The 20,187-nt window shown below is 40.8% G+C and overlaps 2 protein-coding genes across 3 annotated transcripts; one reads left to right on the plus strand and one right to left on the minus strand.

The window, feature by feature from the left end:
* Nucleotides 1-2,403: 2,403 nt before the first annotated feature.
* ANKRD37 (ankyrin repeat domain 37) lies at nt 2,404-4,648 on the plus strand (the record flags this gene model as incomplete). The annotated part of the gene is made up of 4 exons (XM_080343595.1): nt 2,404-2,594; nt 2,928-3,080; nt 3,788-3,879; nt 4,420-4,648. Exons 1-4 carry the CDS (start codon nt 2,568-2,570, stop codon nt 4,646-4,648), a joined length of 501 nt encoding a protein of 166 aa, XP_080199721.1. The 5' UTR covers nt 2,404-2,567.
* Nucleotides 4,649-4,902: 254 nt separating this feature from the next.
* On the minus strand, nt 4,903-17,650 carry UFSP2 (UFM1 specific peptidase 2). 2 transcript variants are annotated; one of them, XM_080343810.1, is made up of 12 exons: nt 17,600-17,650; nt 15,755-15,833; nt 15,471-15,651; nt 15,327-15,393; nt 14,843-14,994; nt 13,871-14,063; nt 12,263-12,409; nt 11,652-11,816; nt 10,234-10,358; nt 8,043-8,119; nt 7,355-7,479; nt 4,903-5,888 (listed from the first exon to the last, which is right to left on the minus strand). In XM_080343810.1, exons 1-12 carry the CDS (start codon nt 17,639-17,641, stop codon nt 5,802-5,804), a joined length of 1,440 nt encoding a protein of 479 aa, XP_080199936.1. In that variant the 5' UTR covers nt 17,642-17,650; the 3' UTR covers nt 4,903-5,801. The 2 variants fall into 2 exon arrangements, with proteins under 2 accessions (XP_080199936.1, XP_080199935.1); XM_080343809.1 differs by having other exon boundaries at nt 14,843-15,000.
* Between the last annotated feature and the right edge of the window lie 2,537 nt (nt 17,651-20,187).

Genomic DNA, 20,187 nt, shown 5'->3' on the forward strand with positions numbered 1-20,187 from the left:
GGCCACACAAAATAACTGTTGCAGCTGTGTTTATAGCCAATACAAGTATCGGTTCTTCAGAGGCAGAAGAGTTTGGCAGGTGCTAACAAGCTGGGCAAAATGTGACATGAAGCTCAAGAACTAATTAATAGCAAGAATTTGAAGAGAGTTGTGCCTAGCAGGATGTGAGAGTTTGCACATGTGGTTAGGCTGGAAACACAGGATTCCTGGGGTGCAGCTTGAAACCTCCAAATTGTTGAGGTAATGTAGGGGAGGAGGGTTTTTAATAAAAAAATACCTCTGGGGCCATCCAAGAGTTTTTACTCTTAAGCTACTTCTGGATATGTGTGTTTTCAGAAGAGTTTTTATAGCTGCATAAACAATGACTGTGGATTTCTGGCATCTGTGCAGAGTTATTTAATCCCTGACAATGCACAGGTAGAAGAGTTGGGGTTTTATTTGTTTATTAACTAATTTGCTTGGCTAGCTCTTCAGGAAAAAGAAACATTTGGTAATTACTCAGGTGTATTTCCTTCCATATGAAAGGAAAGGTGAAGACTGTCACTTACTGAAATAATTCTGCTGCATTTATACGTTGCCTATTTACCTGGACTTTTGCACCTTTAAAAATTATATAATGTATGTTCATATTCCACTACCTAAATAATTTATATTTGCTTTCCCAAAGGTGAAGCAGGAGGTAATTTTCATAACATTTGTGTGTTTATTTCAGAACTATATATACCCTAAAGGAACACTGTTAAGCTTCTTTTCCCTTAACTCTGTTTTATCAAAACCATGGGATTTTTTTAACATGACTTTGATTCCTTTTTTCAAAATGATAGTAGCAATTATGAGTAACTTCCATATGCAACATCTAGGCATCTGACACACTACAGTGCTAAGGAAACACCCTTGTATGCCGTGGACACTGGGTTAAGATGCTCTTCACGTGAGGCTTTTAATGGCGAGGTGTGTTAACTGGTAATTGAATCCTCTGTTAAACTGGATTTTATAGCATGGAAAGGACAGGCAATTGCTTTTAAACATAATCTGGGCAAAGGCTGTGTCCATGCAAAATGTAGTTCTGCAGTTGTTTTTGAAAACTGAAAGCAGTTCATGATGGGGAGTGTGGTTTATCTGCGCACGGACATTCAGCTCCTCCACCCCTGCCTTCCCCAGCCACCACGGACACCAGTACTGGAGCTCTGTGAGGGAAAAGCTGGTTTTGCCATGAAACGTCACTGTCACCACGTTCAAGAGATTTCAAGCACTTATTTTTGGTGGTAACTGTCTTTGAATGTGGCTGGTTCTTGTCTCCAGCACAGACTGGTCTATAGGTGGAAAGGCCATAGAGTATGTCTGACTGTATCTCTGATACTCAGTGCTCAAGGAACTGAAAATGAAAATTCAATTTTTGCAAAGCTGCTTTGAACAGAGGTTTAATAGGCGACTCTCTCGACCTTTGCGATCAGCAGCCCCCTCTCAGACAGGTGAGGAACTTGCTGTAACCTGCACCCAACAGGAGCCCCGCGGGTCATGGGCGGCCACACTTGTCTCGCTTGCTCCATCTCCTTCACCTCCTGGCCGTGCTTGGGCAGGAAGATAGCAGGGATTTCTTCATGCCGACTTCGGCTTTTTTTGGGGGAAAAACTCTTAAGTTAATCCTCTATATTTTGCTCTGCCTCGATGTGTACTTTCCAAACCAGTGTTAACATAGATTGGCAGAACCACTGTGGAAGCTGCCATCCACAGAATCACAGAATGTCAGGGATTGGAAGGGACCTCGAAAGATCATCCAGTCCAATCCCCCTGTTGGAGCAGGAACGCCTAGATGAGGTTACACAGGAAGGTGTCCAGGTGGGTCTTGAATGTCTCCAGAGTAGGAGACTCCACAAGCCCCCTGGGCAGCCTGTTCCAGTGTCTGTCACCCTCACTGTGAAGAAGTTTCATCTCAAATTGAAGTGGAACCTCTTGTGTTCCAGTTTGCATCCACTGCCCTTACCATTGGTTGTCACCAAGAAGAGCCTGGCTCCATCCTTGTGACACTCACCCTTTTTTATAAACATTAATGAGGTCACCCTTCAGTGTCCTCTTCTCCAAGCTGAAAAGACCCAGCTCCCTCAAACGAACAAACGAGGCAAATAAAATGATGAACATATGGCCCAGGGCTTGGCTTTCGACTGAAACCGTGTGCCGCTTGATGACGACGGCGTGAGGAGTTTTCCACAGGCGCCTCCCCGGGGCCCGGCCGCTCTGCTCGGGGCCGCCGTTCCCGCCCTGCCCGCCTGTGAGGGACGTGCCGGGCCCCCCGCGCGCCATGGCCGCCCCGCCTGCCGCCAGCCCTGCTCCGCTTGCCGGCACCGCGCCGCCGGGCACAGGCGGGGCTGGGCGGGCCGGCGGCCTCGCAGCGACCCCGGGGAGGCCAGTCAGGGCCGGCCGGCCGGCTTTCCGCCCATGTGCTGCTGTTTGTGTACGTGCCGCTGCCGGCAGCGGGCGGGGGCTCCCGCTCTGTGGCAGCTGCTCGGCGGGCCCCGCAGCGCGGCCGCCCCGCCGCCGTGAGAGGAGCGCGCAGCAGCAGGGCGGCGATGCTGGCGCTGGGGTGCAGCGCTGAGGTGAGTGAGCGCTGCGCTGGGTCGGGCTGCTTCTGTCTCAGGAGCCAGCTACGGAACTCCATGCACTGCAGCTTGCCTGCGCTGCTGCGAGATGTGGTGGGGCACTGCCCGGGGCGATCAGTATTTCTGGTGAAGAGATGAAAAGTCGTGCTTAGATTCTTTTTTTTTTTTTTTTTTTTAAAATTGTTTTTCTCATTTTATTTTTTTTTAGAAGGGCAGTCTCAAGGAACGTAAAGTTCCAATGATTTCCGAGGGGGATGTTTTCTGCTGTGGTGCAGTGTCCTTTAACTAGCCCTGGCTTAGATTTTTTTTGTAATATCTTGTTTATTCTAGTCTGGCAGTGTCAGCGATCTGTTGGAGGCAGGAACTGGTGTGAACGCACCTGCAGATGCCTCTGGTCAGTCTCCAGCTCACTTGGCTGCTTGTGGTGGTGAAGCCTTTTTCCTACTTTGGCAACTGCAAACAGGGGCAAATTTGAACCAACAGGTAAAAGTACATAAGTTTTGTTTCTCCCACTTCTAATGTGGCACATCTGTAAATCCAATTAATATTATATACATAATTTATCTAAGAGAAGCTTTAGATACACAGTTGTAGTGCATAAGGTATCTGGGGTTGCTTCTTTTAGTGTAACTTTATTACAGTGTGAACCAGAAATTCTATCCATATTGTGTTAATGATTTCATTCAATACGTATAATACAATTTCCACACTCACAGTGCTGCATGCAGATGTCAAAATAACTTAATTCTTTTACACAAATGAGTATTCCTTTTTCCTCTGAATTTTTGCCTCTACTTCCAGTAAACGTAAGGATCCTTCCTCTAGCTGCAAAGTTTAATTTGCTTATACCTCTGAGCTGGTTGGTCACAGCCTTCCCCTGAACAGTGCTGAAAGATGCTGTTCATCAGTGTACAGAGTGTATTCTGTGTAAATAATCTTTTAGAAAGTAAAGGTTAAACAGTGTGTAGTGCATGGGACAGTATTTCTCCTTTGCTGTGATGAATATGCTAAACATTTAATGGCAGTTACTGAGTACACTTTACTAGCTATATTCCTTTAATTTAATTCTCCAATTCACAACAAACTAGTATACAGAGTAACACCCTGTAAACAGTCATGGCGGAGAACAAGATAGCTACATCCTATTACCCTTCTTTCAAATAACTGCTACATATAAATTGCATTTTTAGGATTGCCTCGGAGAAGCCCCGATTCATAAAGCAGCAAAAGCTGGGAGTTTGGAATGTCTTGCTCTTCTTGTTGCTGGTGATGCCAGAATTGAGTAAGTTGAACTGCATTTAGTCACTTCAGTAACAGTGTCAAAGGATGTATGTATTTTAAACAGCATGCACACCCTGAACAAATTCTATGACTGTAAGTATACCATGTCTATAGTAATAACAGCAGTATTAAAAATTGCCATAAAGACCAAAGCAGCACAGATCATACACTGTTGTTTAGTTCCGTGTTCAAGACCTTAATAGTAACTGCTAAGAGAATATTCCTGAGCATTAATTCTCCTTGCTGCTTTTCAATTCTGAGTAATGCTGTGCTCACCTTCCTCTTGCCTGTCTGATATGCTAAGCCAGTCATAGTCCAGTGACAAATTTATTTGAAAGTAATTATTCCTTCTTCCATTTAACATCAGCCCTCTGTATGAGGAAAGCCCCATGCTATCCTTGACAAGCTGTCTTGTTATTGAATGCCCATACTAAATTTTATACTTCAGACTAAAGTTACCACTTAATTAATCTTGATGAATGCTTGCTCATCATATATATTCCACTTTAATTGAATGGTTATTGTTAATTCTGTATTTCAGCTTGTGCAACAACAGTGGGCAAACAGCAGCAGACCTTGCACTGGCTTATGGTTTTCTGGAATGTGCCAAGTTCCTCACAACAGTTGAGCACACTCAGACAATGAAACTGAGAGGACAGTCTGGCTACTCACTAAGTGACAAATGTGGCTTGCTGAGAGCGGAGCCAGCTGCACAGGAACAAAGTGGCAGATGCATAAGCAGGAAGAGGAGAAGATCAGATGGTGTGTAATACCACTTGCTTACTGCAATTCAGAATATATATATATTTGTTTAATGCTTTTGGCATTTAAGTAAATTTGGTGTTAGACAGAAGTTGGATTTAGAAGCCTCCCAATAAAGATCAACTTGCATTGGTTATTTAAGGTTATGGTCTTGTCAAAAAAGGATTGTACATGGGGACGGCCACTGAAAAGGTGACTTTAAAATGGGGGGTGAGCGGGGTGGAAACAAAAAAAAACCCACAAACCCAGTGCATCACAGGTACTTTTACTGATGTACTAATGGTGTAGTTCACAAAGACAACATCTTTACCAACATCACAGGTTTATCTTCATGTTTTGATGGCACAGATAGAGACTTATTCTTGTTTTTTTCATATGGCAGATCTTGTCTCCTAGCTGACAAAAGAAACAGCTTGTAATCCCAAAATGAAATCGAGGGGAATCTGAAGTCTGAAGAAATATGATTGGACTGTGCACTGAGAAGACAGGTGGATGCTGATACATTGTCTCCTTCTGAGAAGGAGGAAAGCTTGTTTATTTTTACTTCTTACAGAAGACTGTTGTGGGTTTTTTCCCTAGCATAGATGTATTCATACAGCTATAAATAAATAAGCATGTAACAATTCTCTCACATTTTTTTCTGTGTAAATATAAGAACAGAGTTCATAAAATTTAGTACATCTAGCCATTTTTCTCCGACTCCTCTTCTAAAATGCTGTTATCAACAATACCTGCAGCAACAGATTCATAGTGCACAAGACAACTGGCTGTATGGAACCTGAAAGGTAGAGGACAGTTACATTTTTGGCAAGAAATAATTATATAAAATAAAAGGAATGGACATTGAATCTGTAAAGATTTTAGCATAACAAAAATTGCTATATAAAGTTGTCCTAGCCAAAAGAAGAGAGTATTAGTTACCTACTAAATGTATTTGTAAGAAATATAATTCACATCAGATAACTCTTATTTTTAGAGGTTTCATTTAAAAACAAACAAACAAACAAAAAAACCCAAACAACAAAACAAATTATTCAAGCAACATTTATATTTCAAAATGGGTTTTGATTGACTTAAAGCATTATTTTGATAAATAACAAGACAGTTATATCTAGATCAGCTAGTATTCTGGCTTAGCATGTTCCAGCATAAGAGTGGAATTTAAATAGTTTTTGGTCGCTGAGGTAGGCAAAGATTATAATAGGCGTCCTTGTTCCAAAACTCCGGGCCCTTCCATCCACACCAGCCCTGTCCAAGAAAAAGCAAAAGAGCATTTAAATCCAGTACAAATTCCAATTTTCCTATCTACGACTACTGGATATATTTATTTTACCGATTTTAATCTAAGCTGTATGAATTCTTTTAAAATGTGTATAGAATGCAGCAACACAATTTTCAGAAACTTCTCTACATGCCTGGAAACACATAAATGGGAAACACTTCACAGAGTCTCTCTCTCACTGCCCTCTCCCTGCCCTGCCCCCATTTCTAAAAAGTAGCATCTCTCTCCATTTGTTTTTTTTTTCTCCTTCTTTGTTTCCCCACTTCCCACTACCTTCTGCTGCTACAGAGAAACTAATATTCTGAATCTACCATTCTCTGTTTCCATTTCTCTTGTCTTGAAGAATCCTTGCAGCCTTTGGTAACTTGATATTTCACAGCCAAACATCAGTATCAGAAGTAGTATCAGAAGGTGGGGTGTTGATGATGATTTAGCAGAAAAACAGTCTAGCAAAGCTCTGAAGTTTGCATAATGCCACATAACTGTATCAGGTGTTTTTGAAGAAGAAAAGCTACAAACTTAACAGTCCACCTCAGTTTTTCCCCTCACCTCCCACTTTTGATGAGGAAAGGGAGTTCAGCATCTATTTTATCCTCCTGGACGACTCCTGAACAACCTGTACCTGTAAAAGCTTTTGGTTCTACATGTCCGCTGTAAATTGTTTCTTCCTGTATTTATTTCAAGCCTTGATCCTTCTGGGACTAGCAAAATGTTTCCTCAACAGCTTTTCCGGTTGGGCCCAACCCAAGGGTATCCAAGATACAAAATAAAAGTTGGTATTTGCAACTTAGTATGAAGAACAGAGAAGAAATGGATTGCTTAACACCTACAGGATGATTTAGCCACCTTCAGAGTTTAAGTTTCTGACACTACGTTTACTGTTTTCTCATGTGCTGTCATCCCTTTCAGTAGCTTTAAATAGGGAAATAACATTACATATCCTTTAGTTCATCAGAGTTTTCCCAGGTTTTCCAAATAGCTCAGTACCCAATACCTGCCTTAGTTTAATGCCTGATGTGAGCATGTCTATGTTTTGTATTTGAAAATAAATAAATAGTTATCTTCCCTGCTTCAGTTAACAGCATTTTACAGGCTGAACAGATTCTTCTGTTCCATCCAAAATACTAAACACATTTATTGTATATATTACTGGGTAAAAGGGGAGATGGTTTAATTCAGTGGAAGTAAAGAACATTTCTTTGTACTATAATAACTTTATGTAGTTGCTGACTCAGTGTATATTCTCCAAATATACCAAGTGTGAGTAACTAACAATAAGAAGCATATATGCAGGTTAACTGGGATCAGAACTGAAGAGCCACAGAATGACCAATTCATACTTGGCTGTATTTTATGTAATGCCAAAATATACGTGTATACATGCATATGTGTGTGTGTGTGTGTGTGTGTATCCAAGTGCATCAAGTCTCACCTTTTCCAAAACAACATGCAGGTCTTCTCCTCCAGTGTAATGTGGGTCTAGAATCAAATATTTTATGTGCCCTGTCATCTCATTCCAAGCCACGCCTAGTATTGTGTGAGCCAAAACACCTCCACCTAAAATAGGAGGAACACAAATTGCTAAAAAATTTTCACTGAGATTGACTAAATATGCAAGCCTAAAATAAAAGTACATCAACACTTTCTACTATCAGATTAGCTTGGTTATCAAAATGATTCCGAAGCTGTCCTATGTAAGCTTCTTCACATTCTTAAACAACATATCTTTACTTCAACTAGAGAAGATTACTTATTTTAATCACTAGAACTGAAGAATTTACTTTCCAAATTTTTTCCATGCCAGCAAGGAGGGTTAAATCCTCAGCACTTCCACCAGATGAAGTCAAGAATATTTCAAAGAGATGGTTTGCTCACAGCAGCTTTTAAGAACACCATTGAGATGGACTTTTTTTTTAGCAGCTTTAATATTGAGTGAAAAGATACCAGCCAGACTAAATTGTATCACTTTCCTGTCTCCCTTGGGAAAAGCATAATTTTTAATTCAGTTAGAGTTTTGATTAACTCTTGTACAGTAAATTGAATGAGTTCTAATTGAAATTAAGTTCAGCGCAGAGAGGCCACACACTTTCCTTGGTGTTCTTCAACACATGAGCACTTACCAATCATAACTGGAGTTCCTTCAGTCTTGAAATGATTAGCAAGCTCTCTTCCCTGCAATGCTAGTTCAGAACCCTGGCTAGGTAAGAAAAACAATAATAGGTTGGTCATCCTCACTAGGCTTAGGCTAATTCTCTAATTATCCATTATACTCATTAAGTGCATAGGTAACTCATTAGAAAGTTGCTCAGAGTTTTTTTGTGTAAACATCCTGGGAAAATCTGAAAAGAAGTGTTTTCTTTTTAAAAAAAATTCTTTTTAATGCAACTTACAGATTCTGGTCAGACCAATGAGTCTGCTGTAAGCCTAGTTGCCACTGGAGCACCTGGAGTCACCAGCTTCTGTACATGACTGCTGCTTGTCTCCCACAGCGGGGACAGCTGGTAACCCCATTGGCTTCCTTAAAGTGGCTGAAAAACAGACGGACTACGTCTGTCAGCAAGGGAGAGCCTGCGGTGACAGAACTTTATCAGAAATATAACAAAAATAAGGTATTGATAAAGTTGTTTATAATTACATCTCTTAAGATAGATAGGTTTCCACTGTAATTGCACAAGCAATTGCAGTACTCAGTCCCAAGCTGGCTTTAAAAATCAAATCTCAAATAACAGTAGTAATCTGTTCAAAGCAAAACTGAACTAAGTTTGCTATCACCTCCCTGCTTTCAACTATGGAGACCAGACACAGACAAAAGTCTACAAGGAAGAGAAAGTCACGCATGTAATATATGCACACACTCCAGGATTCAAAGCTGAAGACAGTATGTGTGATGGAGACTCCTATGTCCCTTAGAAGACTGACAGTACTCCCCAAAGTGGTGACAGAAGCTAGGCAGAAAATTAATACAAACATATTTAATATCTGGTCTTTGTATTTCTCTTGAAAACCCAAAGAAAGCCTGTATGCCTGCTTCTCAAGTTCCTGGAGAGACAGATTAAATGCAGACAGAACACAAAACTGCAACTCTGAGAACTGGCGCATTTACAATAATGGATTCAGTACTCGTGTTGCTGGTGCAGCTGTGAAGTCTTATTTCCATGCAGAGTTAGAGGTGCTAGCTGGAAATAAGCCCAAGACAGAAATGCTGTCCACTGCCAGGGACCAGCTGAAAAAGATGCATGACACTTCTTAGCCTGTTAGTTACGTTGGCTTTTCAGAACCCCGAAAAACACTGGTGCTTCCTTGTAGCAGCACTATGAGCAACCTTACTCAGTCCACAAAGGAATCTACTCTATAGTCTTATGTGCAGGAACAAAAACCATCATACTGGCAGGGCCTGTTGCAGCTGCTATAAACAATAGGTGGATCATCTGCAAATATAAGCTCTGGAACAAAAAAACCCATTTAAATTTCTATATAAATCCTGACAGAATATTGAAGAACTGAACCATTTTCCTACCATTTAGAATCACTGTCACCATGGTCATATGCTCTTTTAGAATATCTACAGTAGAATTTATTTTAAATAAATACAACTCATAAGTAGTATTTTGTTAGACCAGAATTTTCATATATGCAGCATTAGCATGTATCTTTATTTCATTACTGTATTTATTACAAAATGTTCAGGGATTTGTTAGCCTGCTTAGTGTTGCCCAAAATCTTAAAAGTCTGGTAATTTTACTTCTGATAGATGCTGAACTTCATTCTTTTTCTCCCAAATACATCATCATCAGGTTCTTTATTGTGTATGAGACCATCACATTGTCAGAACTGAAATATATCCCTTGTTTTATCTGTCGTACAAATCCACAAAAGAGAACAATATTTCCAGGCTGCTCAGCAATTTTCTTCAATCCTGAGCTGACAGGTTAGCTCTGCAGATGAAGTAATAATTCATGGCCAGTGTACATTCTGTTCATTATGACTGCCAGACTGTGTGCCTGCTTCAAAAATTATGTTTGTGGGGCAAAGGAACAGGCTGAATTCCACATCAGTTTGCATATCGTTAAGCAATTTACAGCAATTGCAAACTGGAACCCCAAGCCCACAAGCAACTTAGCAACATCTTCATTTGTAAGCACTTAGCACAATCAAAGGCAGGAACAAAGGGTTTATGAACAAGGAATCCTTAAAAGATTTATTATCTCTTTTATTATCCTATTTTTCCACATATTATAATGGTAATTTGCATTTTAAGGCATTCAGTCTTTTTAATAATTACTGAGCTATTAAACAGATACTGATTCTTACCTGACAAATAATATTTTTGATGTTATTCCAAAAAGCTGATTTAAAACAAGCTGTACCTCAATTGAACCAATCCATTGCCGTGACCCAACAAACGCTGCAGGTTTGTCTCCAGCATCAACCAGTGCCTTCACAATATCATGATGAACAAGGAAAACAAACATCAACAACATATAGTTGGCAATTCTACCATTTTTTGTGAACGAAGTTGGTTTATATATATATGGGAACACGTTTTGAAGCTAGCCAGTCAAAAGCAGACAAATGGATGTTGAATTTATTCATTCCAGTTCCGTTTCAGAAACGTCACTTGAACACTACCACAGAATAGTGCCTGGAAGCACAGTGTTAACCCCAGCTCCACGGGCAGAGCTCAGGCTGGGCTGCATCGCCTGTGCTGCAGGGGCCACTCCACAGACTGAGGTACCTGGAGTCCCATTCAACATATCTCTGAAGAGGATCCATAAAATACTGCGCTGAGGAAGAGGCCACTGAAATACACTGAGGGTTGTGGTTTATTTTAAACTCTTCCCCATTTTGAGGCTTGTATGCTATATGCAGCACTTGAGAGGGGCCTTTTCCACTCAGGATACAAAGCCCACAAAGTTTCCTGAAGGCCACCACGCTCTTCTAGATGTCTAAAAATACTATGGGAGCATATGGACTTCAGTTGCTTTTAAGTGTGGAACTCAGAAATGTTCAGGAAATGCAGTTTTCAACTTCAGTGCTCACATCCCTGTTAGGTATAATCAAAGTTGGTTTATGGACTAAATCAAACTTTGCTTAAATTGTTCATTGAATAAATACAACTTTTTAGAAGACTGAAAATTAATTGCAGTATTTCTTGCTAGGAGTACAAAATTAGCTACCCAAGCCTACAGCTTTTCTACAGTGCTATTAACAGAAATGAACATATTCAGGTATGCATTTGAATTCATGATAGAAAAAGAAAAAGGAAGAGCCCACTACTCTCAAAAGCAACTCTGCAAAAGCAAGCAGTGAATCAATGCATAGCATCTGGGGACCAACCCAGCTGTCACTGAATACAAAAGTCAGTATTAAAACTGATTTTAATATGACACATTGGGTTCTTTGTTTTTTTTCATCTGGTAAAAGCCGTAAAAATATCATAATCTGAGCTTCTAATAGAACATTAATCAAGAGAAATATTTAGAAGACTATTTTAATGAGTCTTATTTGTACAGATAATGTTACCCAACACTAATAAACATTTGGAGAAAGACCTCCTGTAATAAAACTTGTTAAAAATAGTAATTCAGAGCTGCTGTAGTTCATCTTAAGATATAAATTAAAAATAACATGCAAATCCAAAGACTATGCATTTGGTATTTTAAAAGTAATCTATACAAACTTTTCTGGACACATATACGTAACTACTAATCTGCTTAAATGTTCTGTACCTGTTGGATTTCCTTGTGCGTTGGTATAGGGGCATCGATGTAACCTTGGTGCTTGAACCAAGAACAGATTGTCTGCAAAGACCGATAGGCACAGCCCCAACCACTGTCATCAATCCGATCCTGCATATAGTGGTGATAACTATATACACCATGCACTAAATAAACCTGCACATGAAGACATAATACAAATGCACCTGATCACACTCGCATCAATTTTCAGAGAAGACACATAACTTATCAGTTGCACTGCAAGCGCTTTTAGGTGGGAATTGCAAATCTTTGGAAGAAATGAAGGGTTGTTATTCACACGATTACTCCTCCTGTTTTTGTCTCCTAAATATCTCAGTTCATAGTTTTCATTTCTTTCTTGGTTCTAAGAAACTCTTTAAACACATGCTAAAAATGTATACACTGTTTTCCAGGAAAATGCAATTTCTTTGGGACAAATATAGCTAAAGCAATGCTGTTTGGGGCAAAGAAGCCCTTTTGCTCGAAAGGCCAAGTCAGTTACTTCACGTTCTCATCTATACAATACTCTCTAAATTACTTCTTTCAATAAATCTCAAGTAAAATAAAAGTACTTCCTCACAAATGTTTCAATTTACACGTACCATACCAGACTCCATACCAGGTGAATTAAGATGTAAATGTGGATTTCTAAGATATCCGTCTTTATATGGTTCATCTGGAAAATGATAAGCATTGGCTCTCTTGAAATATGGCCTGTCGCAAGGCAGATTGAATAACCCATGCAACTCCTACATGTAAGTTAGAATAAAAATAAAGAGCATAATTCATATTTTGGATTAAAAGAAGCATCACATTGTAAGTAAAAAACAATTTTAAGAGATTAGTTTAGCAAATCAATATATTAAAATATGCTTAATTAAACATTCAGCATGTACATTTACTATGGCACCTCCCCCCTTGTGCAGGCCTAGCTCTCAGCTAATGGGCTCACTATTTTGTGCAGTTCTGTTAAATAACACCTGCCACTGGAGCCCTGCTGAAGAGATCATGAGCAACAAGTGTCTTATGGAAGTATGATAAAATACAGCATACTAGAAATGGATTACTGTTTTATCTATGCATTAGTATAGACAGACACACTCTAAATTATAATCTTAAATGCTACTGAAGACATACAAATACCGTGTACTGAGACAAAGACACTAAACTTATGGTGTAAGCAGATTGTGTATTTTTAATCTCTGAAGCACTGTTTACAACACAGCAGCCGCATTTAAAGAGATCTATTGTGTTACTTCACAGAGCTTAAGAGTGAAAGGAATGATGAGATCACCGACGATGATGTGTGTAGCACAGGTAATGTATTTTACGCAGATGATGCAACACTGAACCTAGAGTAACACTGGGCAATCAGTGGAGAGGAGTGAACAGGAGAGAGCAGGAAAGACAATGTGCCATCGCCTGAGGCTTCTGCAAGTGCAAGGAATAGATTAGGCTTTATATACCCAGTAATGCTTTAAACAGAAGATGAAAAATCCCTGTGGCTTCTACACCTCTAAGGCAGCAGAAGATGCACTCCCCACACTCAGCATGTGTAACTATGGGACCTCAGGTGCCATCTGCCAGATACACGTCTCCATCTGAAAGGACTGCCATATCTGAACACTTATCCACCTCACCCATATTCCTTTCTCTAGCTGTGCCAGCCCAGAAGGCAAAAAACAACCTAACAAAAGCTAGCTCAGGCTGGTCAGCTGTAAGCCACAAAAAGCAGCCCTCAGAAAACAAACACAAAACCTCAGCAACACACAACCCCAAGGAAGAAACCAAAACAAACAAAAAAAACCCCAAGCCTAATCCTTTCAGGACACATATTAAAACTTGATAGTACTAACACGCCACAAGTAATCTGATATTCTACCACGGAAGAGGAGAAATTCAAAGAATCCAGCGCCAGAAGTATAATTTAGATAAAACCTATCTAAAACAAATCTTATGTAGTTTTAAAGCTTCTATTATTCCCTTACAAAATTTAGATCTTGCACATTTTATAAAGTAACTTCTAATAAATCAAGCTTCCACAGTCAGTGTACTGCGTCAGTTATAATAAAAATTAATTTTTAAAATAGCAGTATCTGTTAGTATTTATTCTATGTTGGCTAAGTGAAAAGCTTTACCACAGCTTTGGTTACAATATTAGTAATTATAAAAAAAACCCATAAGGTTCTGTTAGTATTTCTTGGCTTTACCTTTCTGTAACTTTCCAGTTGATCATCTGAAATACCCATAGGATACGAGATTGTTACAAGGTGATTTTTTCCTGGTAACATGAAATGAAATTGTTCTGGCACGACAATTGATGTTCCCTTCATGTATTTCATGATACATCTTTCCATGTCAGTTAACTGCCTGTGAATTGCTTTCACCAGGAGATTTTGTACCCTGCAATATACAAGGGAGAATATTTAAGGAGCAGAACAGTGACGGTGGATCATTTTCTCTCACAGGTCCAATAGTTATACAATACTTATATGCATATTTGCACCTGGTCTGATGAAATTATTTCCACGCTTCCACTCTCACAGAGAAAGACAGAAGAACCTCACTGTGCTTTACTCAAACCATGTCCATACACAGAAACTACTCCCTAGTGATTTAACCCTTCAAAGCACAGGTACCCTGGTCAGAAACACAACCATTATTAGAGTTTGTTGGAATTAAAGTTACATATATGACTATACGGGGGTTTGTTGCATTTTATTCACCTCATTAAGCATCCTTCAGAGTCAAATCCTATGGAAAAAATGCAGAGGAAGACGAATGTTTTCCATCTTCACCTACCCAACTTCAGCCCCTAACGTAGTACTGAGAGGCTCATCAAATACCCTCCAACTCTCATTTTTACACATATTCATGTACTTAAAAGAATTTTTAGAACAAAACTTTCTCAATTCCTTGCTAAGCGATGGTTACAAGTTATCAAATCTATCAGTCATGGATAAACAGATTTTTTTGTAGACAGCAAAAGGATTGTGTCTCAAGATCATTAAAGCTAACAGCTATCTACATGAGCGTTTATAATTTATGCAGTTAAATTCCATTACAAAAATACTATATGCCACTTCATTACACTGATTAATGATATAGCTTTACTTCATTATTTCAACAAAAAAAAAGGCAGAAATGAAGCTGAAAAATTCCAAGTTCAGGATAACACTTACGTTCCCCATGTTTCTTCTGGAGAAACAGATAGAACAACATCAACTGGTAACGTCATATTAATGTAATGGTGTTCCTTATTTTCCCTTTCAATGACTGGAGCCAAAGCAGCTAAGGAAGACGTCATTTCCAGCATGAGGTCTATATTGACTATCTGCTGCTGCAGAGAATAAAGACACCAATAGTACATCTCCAACAACACATCCACCAAGAAGGCAAGATTGTTGATATTTGGTATCAAACCCAGTGATGAAATATTTGGGTTAAAAAAACCACAACACCTCATAATGTTAAAGACAAACTTCTATGTGCTGATCTACTGTAAATGGAACTTTGCATTCATGCTGAGCCTCAACAACTTTAAAAGGATTATTTTAAATCATGTCAATGTCCATTTGTGTACAGACAAGCCTAGGGAGGAGAGATCTATAAATGTTTAAATGATAGGTTGTCTGATATAATTTATCAGTGTGGTGAGACACATACCGTATCTTGTAACTTTTTATCCTTCTTTTTGCCAAGCTTTCGTTTTGTCTCATCATCTTGATCAAATCTGAAGTATCAACAGAAAGAGAAGTTTATATAATATGAAATTGATCTATTAAAAAAAAAATAATTAAATATACTCACTGTATGAATCGTCTTATCTCCTTACAAGCAGAATCATCAGTCAGCTCTGGAACAGTGCTCATACCATTGTTAGGCCACACATAGACTGAACTGTGGCAAATTCTTAATACAAGAACATCAGAGGACAGTTTGTTTGCAAGATCACTGAAAACATATCCTAATGCCTTTTTTGTTGATGCCTCTGAAATACAATAAGGATACAATTAGCATAGAAAATTCCCTCACTTTTGTTATAGCTGTTGGGCATACTTATTAAGAAATCTATTATTGTCTTACAGACACACCATCAGTAGTTGCTAGCTGAAATGCAAGATCCAGGCCTCCTCTTATTCTAAAGATTATGTCCATAGCTTCTAGAATTACCTAAGGAGAAAAAAGAAGCCATGAAAATGAACAGTTATTTCAACATGTTTTCTCTGAAGTTACAATTGGCTGTTATGCCACAGTGTAGGCGCACACCAGTAGTTACTGCAGCTGCTCAAGGTGAATAAACAGGGAACCAAGCAGTGCAGCAGCACATATTTGCAGAGCCTGTACCTCAGTTACACAAGTGCTGGTACAAATGGTCCTTAAAACACATTTCCTACCTAAACAAGACAGTCTTAATTCTATACTTTCATCATTTAGAAATATTTTGGTTACAACATCATTGTTTCTATCCAAATGTCATATGTTTTCCATCTTATGAGTCGTCTTCTCCTTCAAGTAAACCAAGGACCGCTCTGAGCATTAGAACAGAAAGCTAAGTAAGCACATTCGTAAGTGTGCACTCAGCTTGATTAGGAAATCACAGCTTCAGGGAAAGGGTGGGGGGGAAGGGACAACCTCTAGAACCCAGACTGAGTTTCACATTTGACAGAAGAGCTGCTTATGCCAGCACAGGGACCATCCAGCTGTTTCCTTCACCTTCTGAAGTCCCTGCCTTGTGTCCCCACTGCTGCTCATTTCAGACATTTTAACATGAACTTCATCAGAGAACTCGTGCGGATGGAAAACCACCCTTTTACTGAGAGAAGACTTTTTCAGCTAGATGAATTCCCAGTCAAGTTCAACACACCACTCCAAAAACAGTTTTGCCAGTACAGGGAGGAATAAGAAGTGCCAGCCCAGAAGAAGGTGTGTATTGCTTAATCTACTAGTCCACAAAAGAAATCATTCACAGATTTAAATAAAAACCCCACCAGACGCCTATAAGAATAATCACATGAAACCCTTTTGGAAAGGCTTGTCACATAACTGTTTGTTTACAAAGTATGGGAAACTTCCAGATGCAATGCTGTCATTAATGAAATAAAAGAATCAAAATGTAGGCCTAATTTTCTTTCCATTAAAAGTATTATAAAAGAAATACATAATGCATGTCCAGTGAATATATAGGCATCTACGCTTTCAACCTTGGCTGAAAGATTCTCAAGTTTCCCTAACTCTGGAGAGCCAAAGTTTACTCCAATAAACAAAAAAGGCAAGATTGCAGTGTCCATAACGTTTTGGATATTATTTTAAATAACGGAGTTATCTACATTCGAAAGGTCTTTGAGTGGGGGATGCACAAGTGCCATCGTGAAAAAACAGTTAACTTGGTTTGATGCAAAAGATGTTTTTTATTTGAATGATTACAACATAAGGTTAACGAATTAAAATAGCAGCTCTGCAAAAAGAGTAAGGCAGGATTTGGCCTTTTGATAGCGGCTCAGCATGGATGATGACGTCATCTGACAAATCCCTGTCAAAAGCCACGCAGCCCTGTCTGAGACTCCCAAGGTGGACAGGAGACGGGGGGATGGACCGGGCAGCACGGGAGGTGTCACAGCCCCGCCTGACACGCCCCGGGCCTCGCACCCTGAGCTGCCCAAGGGGCCCCGACACCTCCCCGCGGGTGTCCTTGGGGGCTGTAAGCCCGAACACCGCTGCGGAGGACCCGCCTGGAGCGGCCAGGCGGGCCCAGCCCCCCCCGCTCGCCACAGCGGCAGCCGCTGCCATAGGCCGGTCCCCGCGGGCGCTTCGGGTGTTGGGAGGAACGGCCTGGGAAACCTCTAGGTCAAGCTCTAGCCCCGCTGCTAGCCCAGCCCAAGCGGGTACCCCTACTCCCCGCGGCGCCCCGCCCGAGGCCCCGGGAGGGGCGGACTCACCACGTCCGTCAGCGCCGCCGCGGGGGCCGGGCCCGCCCGCATCCTCCAGCGCATGCGCGCTCCCACCTGGAGGAGAGCTTGCCCGCTCCTCAGAGGCGGCCACGGGAATCACGTGACAGCTGAAACCGCTAGTGCGCCGCTCCCCCCCCGCCCCGCCTTAGCTCCGTACAGTCGACATTGCCTTGGCCTGTACCAACGCAGGGAGCCGGGGGGGAACAATAGGAGAGACTTGCCCCCCCTCCGCCGGTTGGACTTTCCCACCTCCTGAGCAACCGGCATCAACGGAGGGCGAGCGGCGGTTCCGCGTGCTCGTGCGCGGGAGGTACCGGCTCCGGCAAGTACGAGACGCTCGGTGCCCTCTTGGTTCAGTTTTGGGCCCCTCACTACAAGAAAGACATTGAGGTGCTGGAGAGAGCGCAGTGAAGGGCGACGAGGCTGGTGAGGGGTCTGGAGCACAAGTCTGATGAGGAGCGGCTGAGGGAGCTGGGGCTGTTTAGCCTTGAGAAAGGGAGGCTGAGACCTTATCGCTGTCTACAACTACCTGAAAGGAGGTTGTAGCATGGAGGGGGTTGGTCTCCTGAGTAACAAATGAGAGGAAATAGCCTCAAGTTGTGCCAGGGGTGGTTTAGGTTGGACGTGGGGGAAAGTTTCTTCACAGAAAGGATTGTCCGACATTGGAACAGGCTGTCCAGGGAAGTGGTGGAGTCACCATCCCTGGAGTTGGTTAAAAGACACGTAGATGAAGTTCTTAGGGACTTGGTTTAGTGGTGGACTTGGCAGTGACAGGTTAACAGTTGGACTCAATGATCTTGAAGACCTTTTCCAACCAAAACAATTCCATTGTTCTGTGATTGACTGGCCTTCCACACCTTGTGGTGCAGCTGCACTCACTGCTGGGCTGTGGGGCAGTGTGCAGAGTTGAGATTTCTTTAGCTTGGGCAACCACAGCTGTACTTAATCCAATTTATTTGGCATCAGCGCTTGGTGGCAAAGTGTTGGTATTTCCTCACTTTTCCTACAGATTCCTTGGGAGACACTCTAGCTTGGTGCCAGCCTTCCTGCTGCCCCACCATACTGCTGCTTCAGGGCCAGGCTCGTCCACCTTGTTACATCTCAGTCGCTCTGAACTGCTGAGGTCCAAAAATCCCTCCCATTAATCCGTTGATCAGCAATCTTTGCATTGCGCTGTGGAATTTATTGCCAGGTCTATTATTTTTTTTTTTAATAGATTTGATAAATTTTAATAAATTGTTCCTAGCTTCCTCATTAATGCCAACTAACTACATAACAATGAACCCTTAAGTTTGTTTCCAAGGGTCAGGTTTCTGTGGTCTCAGTGCTATTAGTTATTACCTGCCCTTTGGGTCCTTACTCAACGTGTAGATTTGCCAATAATCAAAGAACAGTACTGACTTTACCTAATGAAGGTATGCTGCATCTTATGCTGCACGAACCTCCGCATGTTGCAAAAAATATTGCTCCGAATTTTTTAAAACTTCTGTATGCTGTTCATCCTGTGTGCTGAGCATAAGCAAAATGTGGCTAACCCTTCCATATAATAAGAGACATAAAATCTGTATTATTATGTATATTTCAACTGCTATGCTGCTGCTTTTCTACTCTCTGCTCCTGTGCCAGGTGCAGCTAATGTGTAATATTAATCTCTCAGAGTTCTCTGCTGCCCAAGTTATTTTCATTCTTCCATCTTGCCTTTGCCCCCATAGTTAATACCAACATGGGGCTCAATCTATATTGTCTTTAATCTGTATTCCACCCTAATGTCTTAACTTCCCTGCTCTCTTTTGAGCTGTATGGACACAGATACTTTAGCTCTTTGTTCATATAACCTTGAATTTTGGGATAATTCTTATATTTCATGACTTTCCAAAAATAGCTTTCCTAGCATGTTAACCAATTTCTTTGAACTTAATTTCCATTCCTGGTGAACTTACCATACATCATTGTTTTCCTCCTCAAGGCAGTTCATCCTCTAGCTGATTCTAATTCCCATCTCTGCTTCTGGGAATCAGATCCTGATAATCCTTGTACTAAGCTTGCTCTCTATTCAAGCCCTTGAGCTCCTTACACTTGTTGACCAGGCATTTTCCTTAGTTCTGTCAGACTCCAATGATGGCGATGATGAGGAAAACCTAATATTTACCATAAATCATTTGCATTAAAAACAAGAAGAAATTGGACATATTTACCATGACCAGGTCTTGGAGTAGTTAGAGAGCTTCCAAAATTGCACTTTTATGCTTTACCCCAGGTTTGTCCATACACTGACCTTCTGTACCATTATTAGAAAGTGACTGAAAACTATTGCTAGAGGCAACCCACAAGATGAAGAAGGAGGCTGCTCAGCATGTTTTATCACTAGCTGTTAATGCCATGAAACTCTGTCATCTTAGTACTCTTCATGAAGATACCTGTTATAAAATTTTGACCCGAACTATATGAATTAAAGAAGTTGTTCCAGTTCTATTGCAAATGTGTTTGATTTTCTCTCTTGCTCATGTTCTGAATTTGTTTAATAGAGGAGATACAACGGTGTCTACAGGCCAAATAGTCCATTTGTCTTATGAGCA

Source organism: Nesoenas mayeri, assembly GCF_963082525.1.
Source record: "Nesoenas mayeri genome assembly, chromosome: 4".
Classification (NCBI taxonomy): domain Eukaryota; kingdom Metazoa; phylum Chordata; class Aves; order Columbiformes; family Columbidae; genus Nesoenas; species Nesoenas mayeri.